Source organism: Armigeres subalbatus, chromosome 2, assembly GCF_024139115.2.
Source record: "Armigeres subalbatus isolate Guangzhou_Male chromosome 2, GZ_Asu_2, whole genome shotgun sequence".
In the NCBI taxonomy this organism is placed as follows: domain Eukaryota; kingdom Metazoa; phylum Arthropoda; class Insecta; order Diptera; family Culicidae; genus Armigeres; species Armigeres subalbatus.
In genome coordinates, this window is record NC_085140.1 from 402,366,362 (window position 1) to 402,385,983 (window position 19,622).

The 19,622-nt window shown below is 36.2% G+C and overlaps 1 protein-coding gene across 2 annotated transcripts in view; it reads right to left on the bottom strand.

Annotated features, from left to right (window-relative positions):
• The window catches only part of LOC134213316 (LIM/homeobox protein Lhx3), a 132,062-nt gene that overhangs the window by 12,302 nt on the left and 100,138 nt on the right, over positions 1-19,622 (bottom strand). Inside the window, exon 1 of one of the 2 annotated variants that reach the window (XM_062692274.1) lies at positions 5,723-6,353. The exons of the other annotated variant lie outside the window; for it this stretch is intronic. Within the exon in view, the coding sequence (XP_062548258.1) occupies positions 5,723-5,900 (178 nt within the window). The 5' untranslated portion in view covers positions 5,901-6,353. Of the gene's footprint in view, positions 1-5,722; positions 6,354-19,622 lie in introns of those variants that run through there. 2 annotated transcript variants of the gene reach the window in all.

Sequence of the window (19,622 nt, forward strand, 5' to 3'; positions counted from 1 at the left end):
TTGGCCATTTCGCACAATACTTTTGATGAATTAAATAATAGATTTTTAACCATTATTGTTGTTTTTGAATACTTAGCGTAATAATCAAAAGTAAGCGGAATAATTACGGTTAGATCTTCAATATATGAATATTTAAATTAATAAATGTGCTCAACCACAACATAATAGGCCAAGGTTTGAGCCTTATACCCTATAATGAACACAAGAAAACTCTAAAATAACGCTGCTTAACCTTCCGGGACTGGCATGGTCCTGAATCAATCATGTAGTCCCGCTTCTGTTGTTGTACTTTTTACAACGCACGATGGAGAAACAATAATAGTTTGAAAAGTGAATAAATTCAATCATAAAATTTGATTTTTTTTTCAAAAACCAGACTGAAACGCCAAATAAATCTCCGAAAAGTACCTCTTATTACCCCAATACCCCTTATTGGTCATGTTTTCCGGAAGACCTTTGACTTTTAAGTAAAAATTAAAATAAAATAATAGTACGTGGAATAAAATAAGCAATATTTTAGTTTCTTAATTGCGCTGGACAAAAATAGCTCCACTCGATTCCCTGCAAAATTCTAGATCAAACTGGTAATGTTTAATTCATGGTAAGTTATTGGTAAGCAATTTGAGGAATAAGAGAACATGGGGTACACTCAGCAGGATATCAATTCCCAACATCGTGCAGTAGACAGGGCTCACATAACACGATTTTCCGAAAAGGCTGGGGGGCGGGTGTAAATATGTGTAACTCCGATCAAACAATTTTCGGCAAAATGGGAGGGGGACAAGTATGTCATGTTTTGTCGATTATATGTACCGCCATCGGTGGTGACAATGGGTCTGGGGGGTGAGAATGGGTCATCGCTCTCACCGGCAGTTTGGAGGTCGTACAGCAAAATCGTTTAAAAAGGTCTCTTATATTTTAGTCTTCTTGCCCTCAGATACATTCAATCTATTCTACAAGCATTCTAAGTAGTTGAAACAGTGACTCATTCTCACCCCCATTTGACCCATTGTCATCCCCGACGACGGTAATTCCGATCAAACAATGAATTACTTTGGGGACATTGGGGTAAACCGAGGACTTGCAGCTTCGTGTAGTGCACTTAGGCATCTTTGCGCGATGCCTCAGCTAGTTCTACGACATGTGTCAAAATTTTAACGTAATCCGCCCATACCGAACTGAGATATTAAATTTTTTCGCGTTATTTTTTACCCAATGTGCAAAAGTTCGAGTTCCGGAAGGTTGAAGGTAGTTTGTTTATACTTATTTTAAAAACTCCCGTTGAACGCAATTTGTTGCGGTATAATCAGATGAGTGCAGTGAATTTTTTTTAAAGATATAGGTGCTTTTTAAAAATTAGTAATTTTGATTTCATAGTTCAATCAGGCCTTTTTTAATACGAAATAATGGTAGAATCGAATGCAACGTGCTGCGAGCATATCAGTGAAGGGATACGTTCGTAAAGTGGGCGAGACTTTTTTTACCGCATTTTTTTTTTGTAAAAAATCGCATAACTTCTGATCCCAATGGAAAACAATGCCATATACTATCTCGTTGAATGCAACTTATGACATGCAAATCGGTTAAGGGAAAGTACCTGAAAAATTGGCGAGAGTTTTACTGACATTTTTTTTCGCATTTTGGTATTAACTTTTGATCCCATTGTACGATCTGTGCAATTTTCAATAGGAAACAATGGGACAGAATTCCACGGTGCATATTCTATTTAGCATAGCACAGCGTAGGCGATTGTACACGTCGAGAGTGGCTATATAATGCTCAACTGAGCAATCTACTGTACATTGTCGCAAATTGGTACTTGGGATGGAATTGAAATCTTTTCCTATACAGAAGCAGAAGGCAACGTCCTTACTATCACGGAAGGAAGCAAAGGTAGGTCCTTCACCCTCGTCTTCACAGTTTTCCGAAGTTTTATCATCGAACCTATCAACATTTTGTCGAATAATAGCCCGAGTAACATTTTTGGTTCTATTTGATGCCCCGATGCTCTGAGCAAAATTTTAGCCAAAACGGTCAACGTTTGGGCGGTGCTAAACTCGTTGGAAGTTTATATGCAAAAATGTATGCAGAAACATCCAAAAACAGCGAATTGCAGTTGGGTGGCACAGCTTACGGATGAAGAAGTATGATACTCATTCAGATCTTGAAGAATTTAATACAGAATGTTATGCAGAAAACCGTGAGAAGATTAGAGTTTGCCCGGCTAAGTTATTAGCATTACTCTGAAGTGGAGTTTGAGCAAATTTCGTTTCTTTTACCTTTGAAAAGAAATAAATTCACCCCTACAACATTCCAGTAAAATGCTAATATCTTTGCCTAATAAACTCTAATCTTCTCGCGGTTTTTAGCATAACATTCTGTATTTAATTGTACAAGAATTGAATGAGTATCATGCTTCTTGATCGAAAATTGTGCCGTCCAACTGCAAATCACTGTTTTAGAATGTTTCTGCATACATTTATCCATATAAACTTCCAATGAGTTTAGCACCGCCCAAATGTTGACCGATTTGGCTGAAATTTTGTCCAGAGCATCAGGGCACCAAATAGAACCGAATAAGAGGGCGCCCCATCAAAAAAATTGAAAAAGTGTTTTTTGAGCCACCCTAATGTTCATGTAAAATGTAAAAATGTAAAAATTTAAGAGTATGAAATATAATAAATATATGAAAAAATAAACATGGAAATTTATTAGATGATGTGGGCTTCGTGGCCGTGCGGTTAGCGAGGCCAATCGTCTAGACGCATGTGCTAGGGAGTGTGGGTTCGATTCCCGCCCCGGTAAGGAGGAAACTTTTCGTGATCGAAAAGGTCTCCACCGGTCCACTGGGTGTTATATGTCCTGTCCGTTGTCTCTAGGTGTTAAATGTTCAGTCTGTACGACCTCTGGTCGAAAACGGTGTCCAGTCTTTTTTTTTAATTAGATAATAATTAGATAAAAATGAATACCTAAATCAACGTATCTTCTCTACTTCTTCTTAGTATGACCGCGCATCACTAAAGAATAGACAGCCCAACTTTTGCTAATTTATATCCCTTTCCTTCTTCTATTTACGAGGAAAAATGTTATGATGAAACTGGAATACTTTGAAGATCAATGCTCAATCTTTTCGATAAAATGGTTGTTCGTAAAATATGCATGACATTTTTAGCATAAAATTCTGTATTTAAAAAAATCTTGATGCAAGTAGCGGCAGTATAGTTCTTCATTGTAATTTATGCCGTCAAACTGCAAATCACTATTTTTTTATTTCGACCATAAAAAAAGAAAATCATTCCGACGAACCAGTTTGTTTTCGAGATAAATTATGTACACAACAAATTGTATCAGGAAAATGTTTGGCGAGACAAAGTTCGCCGGGTCAGCTAGTTAAATATAAAACTATATGGCTATATGACGATATCAAGATATAAAAATATGAAGAGAAAAAAATAAAAACATTTAGAATTAAATACAAATGAATACACATAAGTTCAACGGTGGGGTGGATCCAGTTTTTGGTAGTTTTTACCCGTTTTTCGTATCTGAAAGAATTACCTATTTTCACTTATTCTGTGAGTAAGGAAGTGACTTTTTGTTAAACGAAGGAAAATACTTCATCGACTTTTTGTTAAACGAAGGAAAATACTTCATCAAGTTTGTGAATATTCCAGAGGTTATCAATGGGGTTGAGGTTAGGTGATTAAGAGGTCATTCTATCCCTGATAGGTTTTACTCTGAAACAACTGTTTAACGATTCTCGCAATTTATTTTGGGTTCTTTATTTGCTGAAATATCCCATTCAATGGCAAATATCATTCAGCGTAAGGCAGAATAACGAGAATAACAGCTTTAAGTATGTTGTTATAATTGCACTACCGTCGTCGGGGTGACAATGGGTCAAATGGGGGTGGGTTCATGAAAATGGGTCACTGTTTCAACTATACATAGAATGTTTGTAGAATTGAGCTTAATATATCAAGGAAAGGACAAGGAAACTGAATTATAAGAAACCTTTTTAAACGACCTCCTTTTTGCTATCCGACCTCCAGACTGACGGTGAGGGCGCTGACGCATTCTCAGCCACCAGATCCATTGTCACCCCCGACGACGGTATTTCATAAAACAAACCAATATCGTAAGTGGGAAATAATTTCCAGACCATAGTATTGCACACTTGGCGATCTTTTGACAGTATAGTAGATCCCATCATTTTCTAAACGGTCTTTGTACTCTGGATATTCCTTCATTTTCAATTTTCAATTATGTTTAATTTCGATTTATCAGTTTGCATAACTGTTTACCATTTCTGAAAATTCCAGCATGTACATATACATACACATACATTCTGTATTATATTACCATTTTCACAGTTATTAGTTGATAGCTTTTCTACGCCCGCCACTATGACTGTGGCTTGTGTGGCAAGTACAATGGATACACTATGCCCAGTTTGCCACCCGAAACGTCCTAGACCGGAATCAAACTAGCCATCTCCGGATTGAAAATCTTACGCTCGTAAGGCTAACTGGAGACACACTACATAGGGGAACTGTTCCGTTTTCCATCTCACTAAACATATATTCATCTCATCGCAAAACAAAGAAATCAGCACCAATATCTCGTTGCTTCTTTTTGCTAACATACGTGCTCACAAAAATAAAAAAGCAAATCAAATTCTTTTTCATTGCTTTGTTTTTGATGGGATGGAAATGGGAGCTATGAGATGAAGTGCCGAACCGTTCCCCTACATGTCTATCATCTTAATTCGTTGAACTTAGTTGATTGGTATATCCGCTATGGATCTCAATGCTTTCTATAAAAAGCTTTGTATGGAGCGAACATAAGCCTTTCGGTAACTTAGTGTGCAAGGAAGGCTAAAAACTACTAAAATATTTTTACCCACGATAGTTTTACTGAAAATTCTAGTCGTATTTTAAAAATAGAACAGGTTTTGATACTTATGGTGTGCACCAATTTAAAAAAAGGGTTCAGTGGTTTAGTAATTGCCTCTTCTGCTTTATAGAAGTAGTCGTTAAGTTAAAAGAAAGTCGTTGTCCCAAACCAAATTGGTAACAGATGAAAGAGGCACAACTCGCATACATGCAATAGTCTACAATTTCGTGGCTCTATGCAATCGTATTGCCTGTTGCTGGTACCGATGTACATGACATACTTCAAGGATTTATTGTTTCACTACAGAGGCATTCACTCATAGGGAGATCTTTTGAAATTTCTATAATATCGATCTCATTTCATTCATACTCATACGCTTTGATAAAATGATACCGAATTCGGTTGGGTTTGTATCCAACTATCAAACACACTTAAATTTCTCTGTTTACTGTTTAGTCTTTTAAATTTGGTTCATAATTTTGTCAATAAAATGTTGTTAATTTTTAATGTTACTTTCCAAATATGATTTTTTGAAAATAGTTTTTTAGATATTTTAATTATGTTTGCTTTATTCAATCTGTTATATGTATACTAAGTTAAACGAATTGGGATATATAACTGACGAACATTGGTAGCTCCAGCTATCGAATTTTATAAAGTATTATTTTGCACAAAGCATTATTTTAAATCAATTAGCTGGCAGCAACGTAACACTTACATGAAGAAAAAAAGCAATGAGACAATACATATATTTCTATCATCACTTGGATCACTGAAACCATGCATTGTGTTTTGTATTAAAAAAGCAAAAAAACTTGAAACTTACAAAGTAAAACCTCCGGCAATTCATCCAAATTTATTGGTGGAACTCTGTATTCCGGACTAGGTGACCGTTGAAGATCCTTTTTAATGATATCATTATTGTTGTTATTATTATTCAAGCTAGTTAGGCTAGCCATGTAATCACTGGTATCCATCATAAGCTTCAACATTTCCATCTTCATATAATATCGTTTCACTTTTTGATTCACGCGCGAAATATAACGAAATTCAATTTATAAACTTGTTTGATTTTCTTTCAAATCCATATAGCCCGATGTTTTCATCCCCAATATAAAAATAAAACAAGGTTTGCCTCTCAATCACTTGTCGATCAGATTTTACGACATTCTTAATTTCGTTATTTCATTTGACCACATAAAAATTCACTGTCAGCAAATTTTCACCACCAGACACGGCCGACGACGCCAGAGACACGTACACAACCGGAGGAGAAACAAGACGACCGATCGATTTTCCAGCTCGAAATTTCCACCTGATGTTCTCTCGTCAGAAACAGACACGCATCCACCCTCCGGATCTTTTGGGTCCTACCGCGCTGCACTAGACTCGCGATGCGAGAGTTACAACGTATATGATGAGCGACGTACTCCGAACCGAAAGCGCATCTATATCGATTGGCAGGCGAACAGGTACTGAGCCGAGACACGAGCTATGGAAAGCAAGGCGCCCACTTTGCGCTCGAAGAGCATAACCCCTCCCGACGTGGTACACATTTTCCACCTCATGCTATGCTGCCTGCGCTAGTGTGCGTTTTAGTACAACTTGAGCGGCATGGCGATTGGACGATTGGTTTAGGTGTGTGCGAAAGAAGGGTGTGGTTTCGAGTCCGTTTTGTTTTGTTCACTTCTTCGCTGACAGGATGGAAGCTTAAATGGATTACTGGCGGCTACTGTTATATGCTGATGGGGTGGTGACGACAGCGTTGCCATAAAATAATGTAGCAAAATAAATTATTAGTTGCAAAAAAGTATGTTTCAATTTTGGAATAAAACGACAACTTATTTTTTTCAAATTACAGGTCAATTATTACAAAAAAAACGTGCTCCATGAAGAACATTTGATTTGACGGAGAAACGTTTTTATTAACAACATTAGAGAGTTAAGCGTTTTACACAAATCGATTTGGTCTTCCCTTGTAACGTAATAATTTATTCGGTTTTTTTATGGAGAAAAAAAGTGGAAATTGAATACAATTCGATGCTATGAAATCTATTAATATGTAGAATCAATACATTCACACTGCAGTTGAAACAGACAATATATCAATTAGTTGTTCTGAGTCGATTGGTATATCTACGGTTCTTCAAGACTGTTATTTAATCTTTGTTTTTGAAGTGATTTGATAGTATTCACGCACACATAGTGAACGATTTACTTTCTCGTATTCAGTGTACTGTACATTTACTTACTAGAGCCATATTTATCAAAAACAAGACATTTTATTGCAGCTTTTTCAGGCTTTTAGATCCATTGCACTTCAATGGCTATTCAAGAATTGCTATTAAGCACATATTTTAAACTATTCTTTGCACAATATGGCAACACTGTCACCATTACTCATCCGTAAGAATCCATTGAGAACTTTGGCGGCTCCATAGGATAACTGAAGCATTATTACGTTTCGCATAGCTATTTGCTGGCGTTGGGGTGACAGTATTATAAATTATTTGACTGCGGTAGCTTTAGTATCAAAAATCAACTAAGGAAAACAGTTTTAAGTAAAAAAAACTGTTTGAAGTCAGAACTTCTTTTTTGTTTGCAGTTAAAGGAGCCGTATGTCAGGATTATTATATACATTTTTTGTTACAATGCTAAATTTAGTAATAATACTGATACAACCGTCCAAAACAAACAATCGACGATTGTTCTTTTCTTACGTTTTACATAATTCAAAAGGCAGTTGGTATAAGCCCATTGACAGATCCATTATATTGACAGAAGAATGAGAGCAACAAATTGCCAAACAATAGTTTCACCTGTTTTTCACCAGTTGTTATTCAGAAAACCGTATATTCATTGTTCTATATGTATGTGCCGACAATAAACCACGTGTGCTATTCACTCACTGGCTGCATCATGAAATCTGAGACTATGAACAGTATTAGTATGGAATGCTATGTGATTCCATGCTTTGTGGTTTAATGCATGAATGGTTCATTCGACGCCAACGCAGTAACAATAACATTAGGAATATCTCTTTTGGTATGTCAACTGTGGGACTCGTACACATAAATTTAACCAATGAAGAATCCTACGGTATATACAACATATGGGATTGTGGCCATCACAGAGAACAGATATCACACTCAAACTCAACAAGTGCTGGGATTTTTTTTCTAAATTTATTTTATTTAAGTGATTTTTTGAAAAGAATTTTGAGTTTATCACTTAGCGATTGGACACTATTCATCCTTAAAAGCAAAATAATGAACTAGTGGCACACTGTTTGACAATATACATGCACTGTTTTTAAAATATTTTTTTTAAATTTTAGCACAGCGTGTAGGTAGAACTTTGTTATAGCTTGTAAGTCTATTGTCTGTGCCATGATGACACTACAAGTTTTCAGTCCCATACTGGTTTCGTTGTTCCAGTTTGATGAATAGCCATTTTATCCGAATATCTAGTGGTGGTATTCTCTTGCAAACAGGTAAGACGGGTGTGGCAGTAGAGCGTATACCATTAATCGATTGATTTTTTCAATGTTTTGATCTACAGCAGTAGACAGGCCATTCAGTGCGTTTTATTGTGTGGTTTGTTCGATTAGTTTCTGTATTGGAGTGGTATTTTACGTGGGCAAGTGAAGTATAATATGGGGTATGGTTTCGGTTGGAACGATGGGAATTCCTAAAAATACGAAAATAAGGGCAAGGTCAAATAGATGTAGACATGAAAATGAAACAGGTGGGATGTTAATTTGAAGCGAGCGTCTGTGAGTTTTGTTACTTCAGATTCTGAATTATTTGTTCTTATGCTTTTCTGGTTTTTACTTTTTCAGTTGTAATAGCAAAACTACGCAGACTAAAGTTATTGGTTTTGAAGTATCTGTTCTGAATACATTCATGAAATGATATTGCTATTAAGAAGAATACTTTTTGCCATATATTGAAACATAAAACCAACATTTACACAAAAACAATGTTTTATTGATAAGATTGATAACAAAACTCAGAAAAAAATCTACACACTTAGTTCAGCTCGGCATTTTTTGATTCTTTTGCCGAGATCCGCACAGCCGACCGCTCGGTTGCTGACTTTTTGCTGATAACTCAGCTGAAAAAGTAATTTGTTTACTGCGGCACTCGAAGAAGCCGCCGTAATCAAACGTCCATTCAGCTGATATTTCAGCAAACGAACTTAAACCGAGAATCGCACAGCCGAGATCGGTGAAAAAAAATAAGTGTGTAGCTTAGCCGACTACACGGCTCAAAACAATTAGAATGTAGTTTACCATATCTGCTCAATTTTGTCAAACATGTGTTAACAAAATGTGTGCTGGATTGTAGGTACAATTTGTTATTACACTTGGCACTCTGAGAACCTCTAGAAAGCTGCATCACAGGCCTACTCTTAGTTGATTTTTTCTTGATCGAATACCGATACCTACATATTTGGATCCTACTTGGAAAATATCGAAAATAATAATTACTGTGTTTATACATTTCTTTCTCCATATAAACATTCATTATGTTCATATAAACATTCATTATGTTCATCCAAAAAATCTGAAATTAAAGTGTTGTTTGAGGCACATTAATCGGCAAGTATTCCTGGCAGGCTATTGCGTTTCGGCACACCCTCTAAAGCCGCAATGGCAAGTTCAATTTCAACTAGCTACATCGAAAATTTTCGATTGAGCACAAAAGATTACGAAAAAGTGTTGACAAACTAATGTTTCTATCTCGTTATGACTCGTTATGTAGTATATGAAACTTAGCTAAGCTTAGATTCGACTGACTGTACATATCTATGCACAGTATAAAAATGTTACAGCATATGTGATGTAACAAAAAGGCTCCATTCGATTCGACTCATTTTTCCATCACTTTTCAAAATTACAGGTTGTCATTACTATGGGGCTTGTATCCAATATTGCGTACAAGAAAAAGTTGAATGTAAAATTAGAGGTTATTGAACACAAAAATATGGGTTCAAATATTTCCATGGCATGTAATTTTCAGAATTTTTAACTGTGTGGTTGCTACTCCGTGATTGACCAGAATCAGTGAAATTGGAAAATTAATCAGATGAACGGCTGATTGGAATAAGTCAATCATTCTCACTATACAAGTTTTAGTAGCTCAATAAATACAAAGATCAATAAAGACCTCGGCAACGTCTTTACAGTGACTTAGGAAAAAAGGTAGGAAAATGTTTTTTGCTTAGAGGTCGTGTGTACTCCTGCGTCTCCGCAAAAATCGCAGGATGGAACATTTGCTATTAAGTAGGTATCTTTCACACTGATAAGTAATGTGACCGTCAGAGCTTTTTAAACAATAATATGAACACGCAATACTTAATCGATATATCAACAGCATTAAGCAGAACCAAATATTACGATGATTACGATGCGATCGTTCTGCGTCCCATATAAAACGCGAGCAAACGCTCACTGGAGAATTACTCACCCGCACAAAGCAGAACTAAACACTAAACAGTCCAATCACACTTTAATTGTTTTTTTTTTCTCCGATCGCATAAAACAGAAATAAAAACCGGGATCCGCGTCCGATACGATACGTAACATGTTCAATCGCGATCTCACACGTTTTAGTTGTATATGAATCACTGGAACTCATCTATGACAAGTGTGCTGCTCGGGACGTCTATACACCGCTGAATATTTATTAACTAATAATTAAAGCTTCTTTGCATAGCTGATTGTTTTAATCTTACTTCTTTGTTTGAGATCCAAAATGTTCTCTTGTTCTTATGGTCACTATTTCGAAATGTGTTTATCAGCTTCTTTTTGATGATTCAGGAGACCTGGCAAAATTAAGGCAAATTGCAGGCAGGAATTTATATGGAAAAATAATTAAATTTATACAAGTCCTTCTACAAATGTTAAATACTCATGAATTGAAATTTACAACCCCAACCTCCGTTTTAGGAATCTTTATAAATGAAGCCTACAAAAACTCATTTATTTTGAGTTTATTTGCCATTGTGAGTTGAGGATATTTTCACCATTTAAATAATACCAATGCCAATAAAACCGTTAAATTAACACAAAACTAATGAGTTGACCGCAGGTTTCATTTATATAGATTCCGAAAACGGAGGTTGTGGTTGTACATTTGAATTTTTGACAGGTCTCCTAAATCATCAAAAAGAAGCTGATAGACACAGTGGAGTTGGAATTTTTGAACATTTTTGAAACGTGAACTACCTTAATGGGCACTTTGCGACCAGCAAAAAAATAAATTGAATAAGTTTTTAAGGACAGTACTTTTGAGAAAAACGTTTTTCCAATATCAGTAAAAGTAACATTTTCTTACAAATCGAATTGAGTGAGAAATTTGCGGTGAAATTTTCACTAGGTTTTGCCCTATTCTATCCATTTCGACTATCCATGGGACGGAAAATAGCTTATCATGTGAATGACTGTAATAATCAAAATCTTTACTAATTATGGTTATACAGTTATACTTTAGAGGTGTGCGCCGCTGTGCCACGCCCTCGCCGCACAGAAGGACCAATCTTCAAAAAGACGGTCAAAAAACATTTTTTCAAAATGATCCAAATTGATAACTTGAGTCATGGGTTGTAAGTAGAATACTTGACGATGATCTAAACATAGTTTTGAGTCATTTTATTCGGGTGAATCTTACCTTTACAGTCAATACAAGTTGAGCATGTTGTCGATTGTTAATTCTGTTAAATCTTGTAACATTTATCTTACTGTTCATGATGTTGGTCACAATGTATACATGGCCCAAACCTATTATATTTGGCACCATTACAAAGTGTAGCCCTAAGATTAATAAAGCCACGCTTAAACGTTCGTAAATTATTTTTGATCGCGCAGAAAGTACTCGGTCTTTATTATGTATAAAATTATTATTGTATTATCTTCTTGCTGTCTTCATTGTGAAATTCAAAAGGGTACCCATCGGTACCCATAAATGAAATTCACGCTGAAGCTTATTTTTTTTTGTCAGGAATCCAATCCTGAAGAAATTAGGTTCCGCCACCCTCCGCCCGCTCAATTATTTCGGTTTTACTGACGGTGGTCCTTTCGGTCTTGCCAATCAATTTTGGTAAGAGCAGCAACGCAAAACTTGTTTTTACTTCTCTTTCTACTTCTCATTTGCCCCAATGCAATGGTGTGACATCAGCTTAAAATTGTCTAGGGGTCGTACACTTATTACGTGAGCATTTTTTTCTTTCCCCTTCCCCTTCCCTCACGTAAGATTTCTTTCAAACAAATGTTTTTTTTTTATTTACATGGTGCGTAAGAAAACGACATAAGCCACCCCCCCCCTTCCCCATAAGTGCTTACGTAATATGTGTACGCCCCCTAGCACTATTTGTTCTTGTCTCACGCATACTGTTGTTAAGGAAATCTCACGTGATCATTAGTTCTTACAGGCTTTTGCGCTCTGAGATTTTGAAAATATTGATAATGAAAGTAGGATAAACTATCAAGTCATGTTATGTCTAGTCGCAATGGATAATTTCGGAAGAGGATTTTATTTTATCCCTTGCTTCTAATTTTCCAAATTTACTCTGTAAAAATATCATGAGTTTTTCACATGAATCGTAATATCAAGTAACAACTTGCGCCTCTACAGCTTTACTTCGGTTAAGGACGAAACAAAACCTATTCCATATGTTTACAATTTCTAAGAATAAAATAAATTTTTCCTTAGTACTGCGATGAGGCGGCTGAAATCGAAAATTAAATCCCTGTGGAAATGCTCATAGAAAGAAAACTCTACATTGGAGGCGCCAGCCATTGATATTTGATGGACACCACTTGGTGCAAGCACGTTGTCCTAGAGAACTATAGCGTGCTTGCGCCAACTGGTTGCCCACCTCTCGCTGCGATAGTTGTACTTTAGCTTACGGATCGTTGATGCCGAGAAGAGGAACCATCTATTCAATGAAAAATTACAATATGTGGCCTGCTAGACCATTTTATTCACTTCTAACATTTGTGACCGTCTTTTTTGGGATTGGTCACGCCGCTTATCTATAATTTTCCACGCCGATACATATTTGAAGATGTCCGCAGAATTTTGGAAGTGGAAGTGGAAAATCTGAACCTTCAATGGAATTCCTGTATAATTTCCTGATCCATCACGTTGAAACACCAGAGATTTTTGGTGAAGATACCAATGATTTCCATGTAAATTCCATACAATTTCTAGTTGAAATTTTGAAAATCTCTCCGTAAAAACTAAGAAAAACTTTGTGTGTAAATTGCGAAGGATTTCCCTTTGACTTCCAAAGAATTTACCATTGAAATTAATTTTTGAATGGAAAAGAGGCGTTCAGCAGAAAGCCATATGGCCGGAGATCAAAAGGCTGAAAGTTGTTTCGCCGAATATGTCGTTTAACCGAAAAGACTATTTGGTAGAAGCCTACCCGAGCAAATCGATAACTTGTTTCAATGTTGTGAAATAATCGATTATTATTACTTAACTTGATATATTTTTGATCGTTTTAACGGTTAAGTAACAAAACGTATAGCAGAAAAGTCTTACTGTGACATCAAATCGAAAGCTATTCCTGCTGTCATTGAAAGAAAATCGAAAACTATTTGATATTGGTTTCCGATAACAAAATAACCCAAGTAACAATTTCCATGCTTTTTGGACTTATCTAATTCTTATTGCGGATTTATGACAGCAATCACGAAGCTAATTAATCAGTTTTATTGGCGTTCTTATTGCTATCAATAACCCTCTCATAATTCTGCTGAAAAAAAGCTTCAAACGTCAAATGCCTATTGACCATATGAACAGATCAATTGTTGTGATGAAGAACGTAATAAATCCAATTTTCAACGCTCGAATAAAGCTCCAATTTTTTATCATAATGTGGTCAAATTAATTACCCCCATAAGAATGTTTGCATTGCGAAGAGTTTATGACGGTTTTAAATAAAAGCAAAATTTTTCTAATCAAATTCCATGATGGCCATATTGAAATAGAGAAGCATTTCGCAGTCAGTGAAATATGTCACTGAAATTCATGATTTAACGACTTTTTCACCGCGTATCATACTATTTCTGATAAATAATCTTATTTATTAATAATTTGGCCAAAAGCACTAATCGATTTAGTGGGCATCCTAGATGTTGTGGTAATAATTATTGTTCGAATAATTTCCTTGAACTACGTTATATTGCCGGCGCGTTGTGTTCAACCTTTTTTTTTCCACCAGCTTTGACCATAAAGTCGGAGGCGCACTTCTTTTCAATGTTACTGAATCAAAAAAAAAAACAACCTGCAAAAAAATATTATTTTGTTGTCATCATCATAAAAACAATCCATTTTGTTATTATTTTTCTGAAAAGTGGGTTTTGGGTGGTTTAAAAAGGGTTTCTGAATGCTCTTATAATAGGTTTATAGTGGTTATCTGGAGAGGGCCACTTGGCAATATCTGACTCTTATAGTGGTTATCAGAAAGTTGCCGTGTATTATTCGGTTTTATTGATAGATCTTATAAATTGATCTTGAAAACCATTCCTAGAGCGGAATAAAACTTGAAATCGGTCATTTTGGATATTTTCAACACATTTCGCCAGAAAATTCTTCAAATTTTTCAAGAATGTTCAATTGGAAATTATTTTCAGAGTTTCGGTTGTTCAAAATTTCTTTAGGAAAATATTCAGAATATTCACAGAAAGTTCCTATTGAGTTCTGTTGAGAATTTTTCGAAATTTACAAAAAAAAACCTTCATAATTCTGGGAGATTGTGACTGGTAAAAGGGATGCTCTAGCGAACACTTCCTCAATCTAGATCATTTAAGATGGTTAGTTTTTTATATTCTTTATTAGATTGATTTTTTTTTTTCGCAGGGAGAAGTTCATCACTAGACGGCTAGATTGGCATAGCCAACTTTAAAAAAGATTTTTTAGCCAAGTACCATTAGTAGAACTAAGCATTTAACGGTAACTGTTATCTGGTCGAAACAGGTATGGCCGGAATTTGACCGTAGCAGTTTGTCCTAACAGGCTGAAAAAGTCGTTTGACTGAATACCCAACAAACAATTTGGGCTGAATAAGCTAGTTTTTTTTATTGTAGAAGACTATTTTTGGTTGAATAAGCGCTCTATCAGCTCACAATGTTTATTACAAAAAATGCCGGTTGATTGTCATTTGGGAAAAAGAGCCATTTGGCCCAAAAATGTCCTGTCTGCAAAACAACCTTCTTCAAAAAGTGTCGTTTGACGGAATTGAAAAAAACGTTCGGCCGAATAGGTCATTTGACAGAAAATGCCATTTGACCGGAAGGGTATTTCGCAGAAAGAATGTTTTCGTGTCAAACGACCATTCCTACCAAACGGCATTTTCGGTCTAATGATTTATTTGGTTAAATGATTTTTTCGGCCTAATTACCAGTTCGGCCAAATGTTCCTTTTGGCTGTATGTCGCTTTCGGCCAAACTACATTTTTTGTCAAACTATTTTCGACCTGATAATAGTTTCGGATAAACGTTCAATTCAGCTTAATGGGATTTGATTAGATGACTTTTGGCTTAAATACCAGTATCGACTTAAAAAGTAGAGAGGTTACAAAATTTCGTTCAACGGTCGTTTGACAAACAGGCCTTTTTGCCATAAATGTCATTTAGCCAAACGAATGGACATTTTTGACCAAACTACCCGTTCAATAATTGACATTTGGCTGTATGACCTGTTGGCCCAAACGACATTTTCGGCCAAATGACTTATTCTGTCAAACGACCATTTATGTCAAACGGCATTTTCGGGCTGATTACCTATTCGGCCAAACGACCTGTTAGGGTGAACGATTTTTTCGGCCAAATTATCAGTTCGGCCGAATTTCTTATGGACAATACACTAGTCGTTCGATAACTGCAATATGTTTTCGTTCCAGTTAGCGAATGCAGTTCTAAACGTTCTAAACGTCCAACTATTGTCACGTCCGACAACGTCAGATGCAATAGAAGTGCATGTGATTGTGCAGCGCAATGCAGCTATCATCTAATTTGAAATCGTTTCGAATTTTAGCGGTCCGATAACTACAAAACTGATGTAACTATTGAATTGCGGTTAGAAAGCATTGCAGTTAAATAAGTTTCAGTTGTCAAACATCTATTGTACAAAGAATTTCCAAAAATTCCTTCAAAATTCCGAACAATTTTCCGTTGAAATGCAAAGATGTTTCATATTGAAATCTACATTTTGAACAATCCTCTTCGGAAATTCTAATAAAGTTCCCGTCAAATTACGGAGACTTTCTCGTGAAAATTCCAGAGAAATTTCTTTGAAAACTCCTTAGAGTCTCCAGCAGAAATTCTTAAGAATTTACTGTTTTAACGTTAGCCGTTCCAAACTGGCAGCGTTAATTATTTTAGGCTAAGAAAGCCAACGTTAAAACACCCATTCTAAAGCTATGTTCATTTAGAATCCGGAATCATTTATTGTATTGCAGCGGCACGGACAGTGACCGCTGCAAGAATTCTTTTACAGCGGTTTGTCTACCTAGGCGCCTACTTGCTGTGGTATAAATTTCACGAAGTTTCGTGCAGCGTGTCAAAAATTATTCCAGATGGAAGCCGAAAGGAGAGAAAAAAGTCTGCACACCCACGTTGATAATCCTGTCATCGACGATAGAACCTACGTCAAAATGGATTTCGGACAGCTTCCTAGCCAAAAACTATTTATGGTGACGGCACGAGGAGTAGTTCCTGCGAAGTTTAAGTTTGCTTTTTGGACAAACTTGCGAAAAAAAACGGATGTTGTGGCAAGGGATATGCAACTGTGGGGCAAAGACCTAAGTGTTTGTGACGAATAAGACGAAAGACTTGAAGCTGTATAAGGATGAATGTCTCGAAAACCGCGGTCGACTTTCCATAAAGCCCATAAAGGTCCCGTGAAGTTTTGGCCAGATTTGACGAGTTGCCACTACAGCCGGGAAGTCATCCAGTGGTACCGCGATAATAACGAAGATTTCATCGATAAAAACATAAATCCACGCAACTGCCCACAGCTCCGGCCCATCGAGATATTTTGGGCAGTAATGAAGCGGAAGCTTAAGAAAAGTGGAAAAAGTGGAAAAACAGCTCGGGACGCGACTCAGATGACCAAAATGTTGAACAAATGTGCCAAGGAAGTTGACTCCGGAGGTGTGCAACTTTTGATGAGAGGAATAAAGAAGAAGGTGCGAATTTTCACTAGAAACAAGAAGAAATTATTTGTACCAATAATTTTTCCTTAAAGTACAGTAAATTACCCTTGTTTTGATGTATTAACCTTATTTGTGGGTCAATCCGTTACCGAGATACAGGTGATTTTATTATTCCGGATTCTAAATGGACATAGCTTTATAAGTCGCACTTTCCTACAATAATGAAATTAATTTCGAAGAATACTCCAGAAACTCGACAAGAACTTTCCGTGTATATTCCGATGGTTTTCCTGTAGAAATTTAGAACAATTTCTCGTGAAAATTCTGACGAGTTTCTCATGACGAATTTTCTGATGAAAGCTTCTCTTGGTAATTCCATAGATTTGTCTTAACTTCAGAGTAGTTCCCGTTGTCTATAGTGATAAGTAATCTTATTTTCTTGATTAATTCATAGTTTTTGTTTCAAAATTTTGATATATATTGTTGAAAAAAACAGATAATTCCACCAGCGGTGATGATGTCTTTCTCGAAACAATGCACATCGCCTCAGAGTAAGAGATTCCAACTATTATTACCTACCTTAAGGTGACACGGGAAGCACTAACAATCATCAAATTGTCATCATTGAATGCTTAACTTTTTTTTCTACAACAAATAATATTTTAAAAAGTATCACCGGTGCGTGCTTACTCAAAATCTACATGCTGATACATTTACAGTTACATCAAACAACTGAAAACCGAAATACGCCGCTCCAAAGTTGCGAGATGATTATGCTAGAAAGAGACGAAAGATAGGAGAAATAACACGGTGTTTAGTGCCTTCCCGAGTCACCTTAAGGCGTTTACATACGTTTTCTCTATAGATAAATGATTGATAAAAGTTACCACAAATTGAAAAATAAAAAAAATTCGACAAAAAACATTTTTAATTTAGAACAACAGCCTTTTACGTTCTACACGTAGCAGTACTCGTTTTAAAAATATATCAAGCGAGTGTACATTTATTGATATACCATTAATTTATTGATATACCATGGGGTTGGCGGATTTCGGTTCCACATGGTATTTTTTATTAAGATTTCTAATACTTTTTTGCCAAGGCAGGCACTTAATGATATGTAGGGGAGGTGGGGGTAAAATGGACAGAGTGGGTAAAACGGACAGGGGTCCAGTTTGAGCTAAATCGTTACAAATTTGGCCCTCCATCAAGTGGATCTTATTGCTAGTTTCAAATTATGAGTGTAACATGTTTTACTACATTCAACAAGGATGTTAATGATCATTCAGTAATTTGCGTTCGATCATTTAGTAGTTTGTCAATAACACATTCCAGAAGCTGAATTTCAAATCATGTTGTATGGTGGACTTCTAGTGCGAAGGTTTTTCTACAACTTTGCCTAATGGTTCGTTATGAGAAATCAACTAATAACGGAGTTAGAGCGCTAGTTGCAGTAAATTAAACTAAATGATTGGAATTTTGTTATCATTTAGTCTAAGTTACTGAAACTATAGCTATAACTCCGTTACTATTGGAATTGAAACAACGAACCATTGGGCAGAGTTGTAGAAAAACCTACGGAATAGAAGTCCACCATACAATATATTTTGAAATTCAGCTTCTGGAATGTGTTATTGACAAACTACTAAATGATCGAACGCAAATTACTGAATGATCATTAACATCCTTGGATTCAAAAAATGAAAACTATTCTATTTATTAAAAATTTAAAGTTCTGGTTTCACTGCGTGTAGTAGATAGTAGTAGGTAGGCAAGCAAAAAGGCAAATCGACACGGTTGTTTCATAAGGGCCAGTGTCGCAAACGTAAACAATGCCTTTTCCTGCAAATTCCTCAACAACTAGGACCGCTCCCAGTAAACAACCACTTCAATACCAAATTTTCAAAACGACTTATCTACTTATAAATAAATATTCAAACGTTGATTTGACGAATCTGACTGAACTCCCACGCAAACCAACACCATCAATGGGTAGGTGAAGGCTTGAACTACACAGCAATGGTACACGAAAAAAAAGCGTTCATGAATTCGTGAACTAACTAGTTCATGGTGTATATTAAGTCACGGATTCGGGAACAACAGTCGCGTTTTCTGGACCATTCTGGTGTTCCCGAATCCATGAATTAAATTACGGTGTATTTTTGCTGGTTCACGAATTCGGGAAAGCTTTTTTTTGTGTATCATGTAGCACAAATACTCTGTAGTCAGGAAAGTTACAAAATGTCCCTAGGCAGGACAAGAATTCTCACATCTTACCACGGAGCTACGGAAGGCCCAAGATTATAAAGACCTAAGTAAAAGCGTTATCCAGTTTGCTCATATAAGCTTCGTTCAGTATATCTGTGTAGCTTGAACAAAGACTTCAAAAGAACGTATCTACGTGCACACAAAGGTACTTTTTCTATACTTCCTCCATCCTCTTTTGTCGAAGTGCACATAAACGTATTGCTGTTGGGGCGAACGTAAACGTGGAGATCTGTAGTCAGTATACATACACCTTCTACTACTGTTTCTATGGTCGCTTACCACCCATCCAA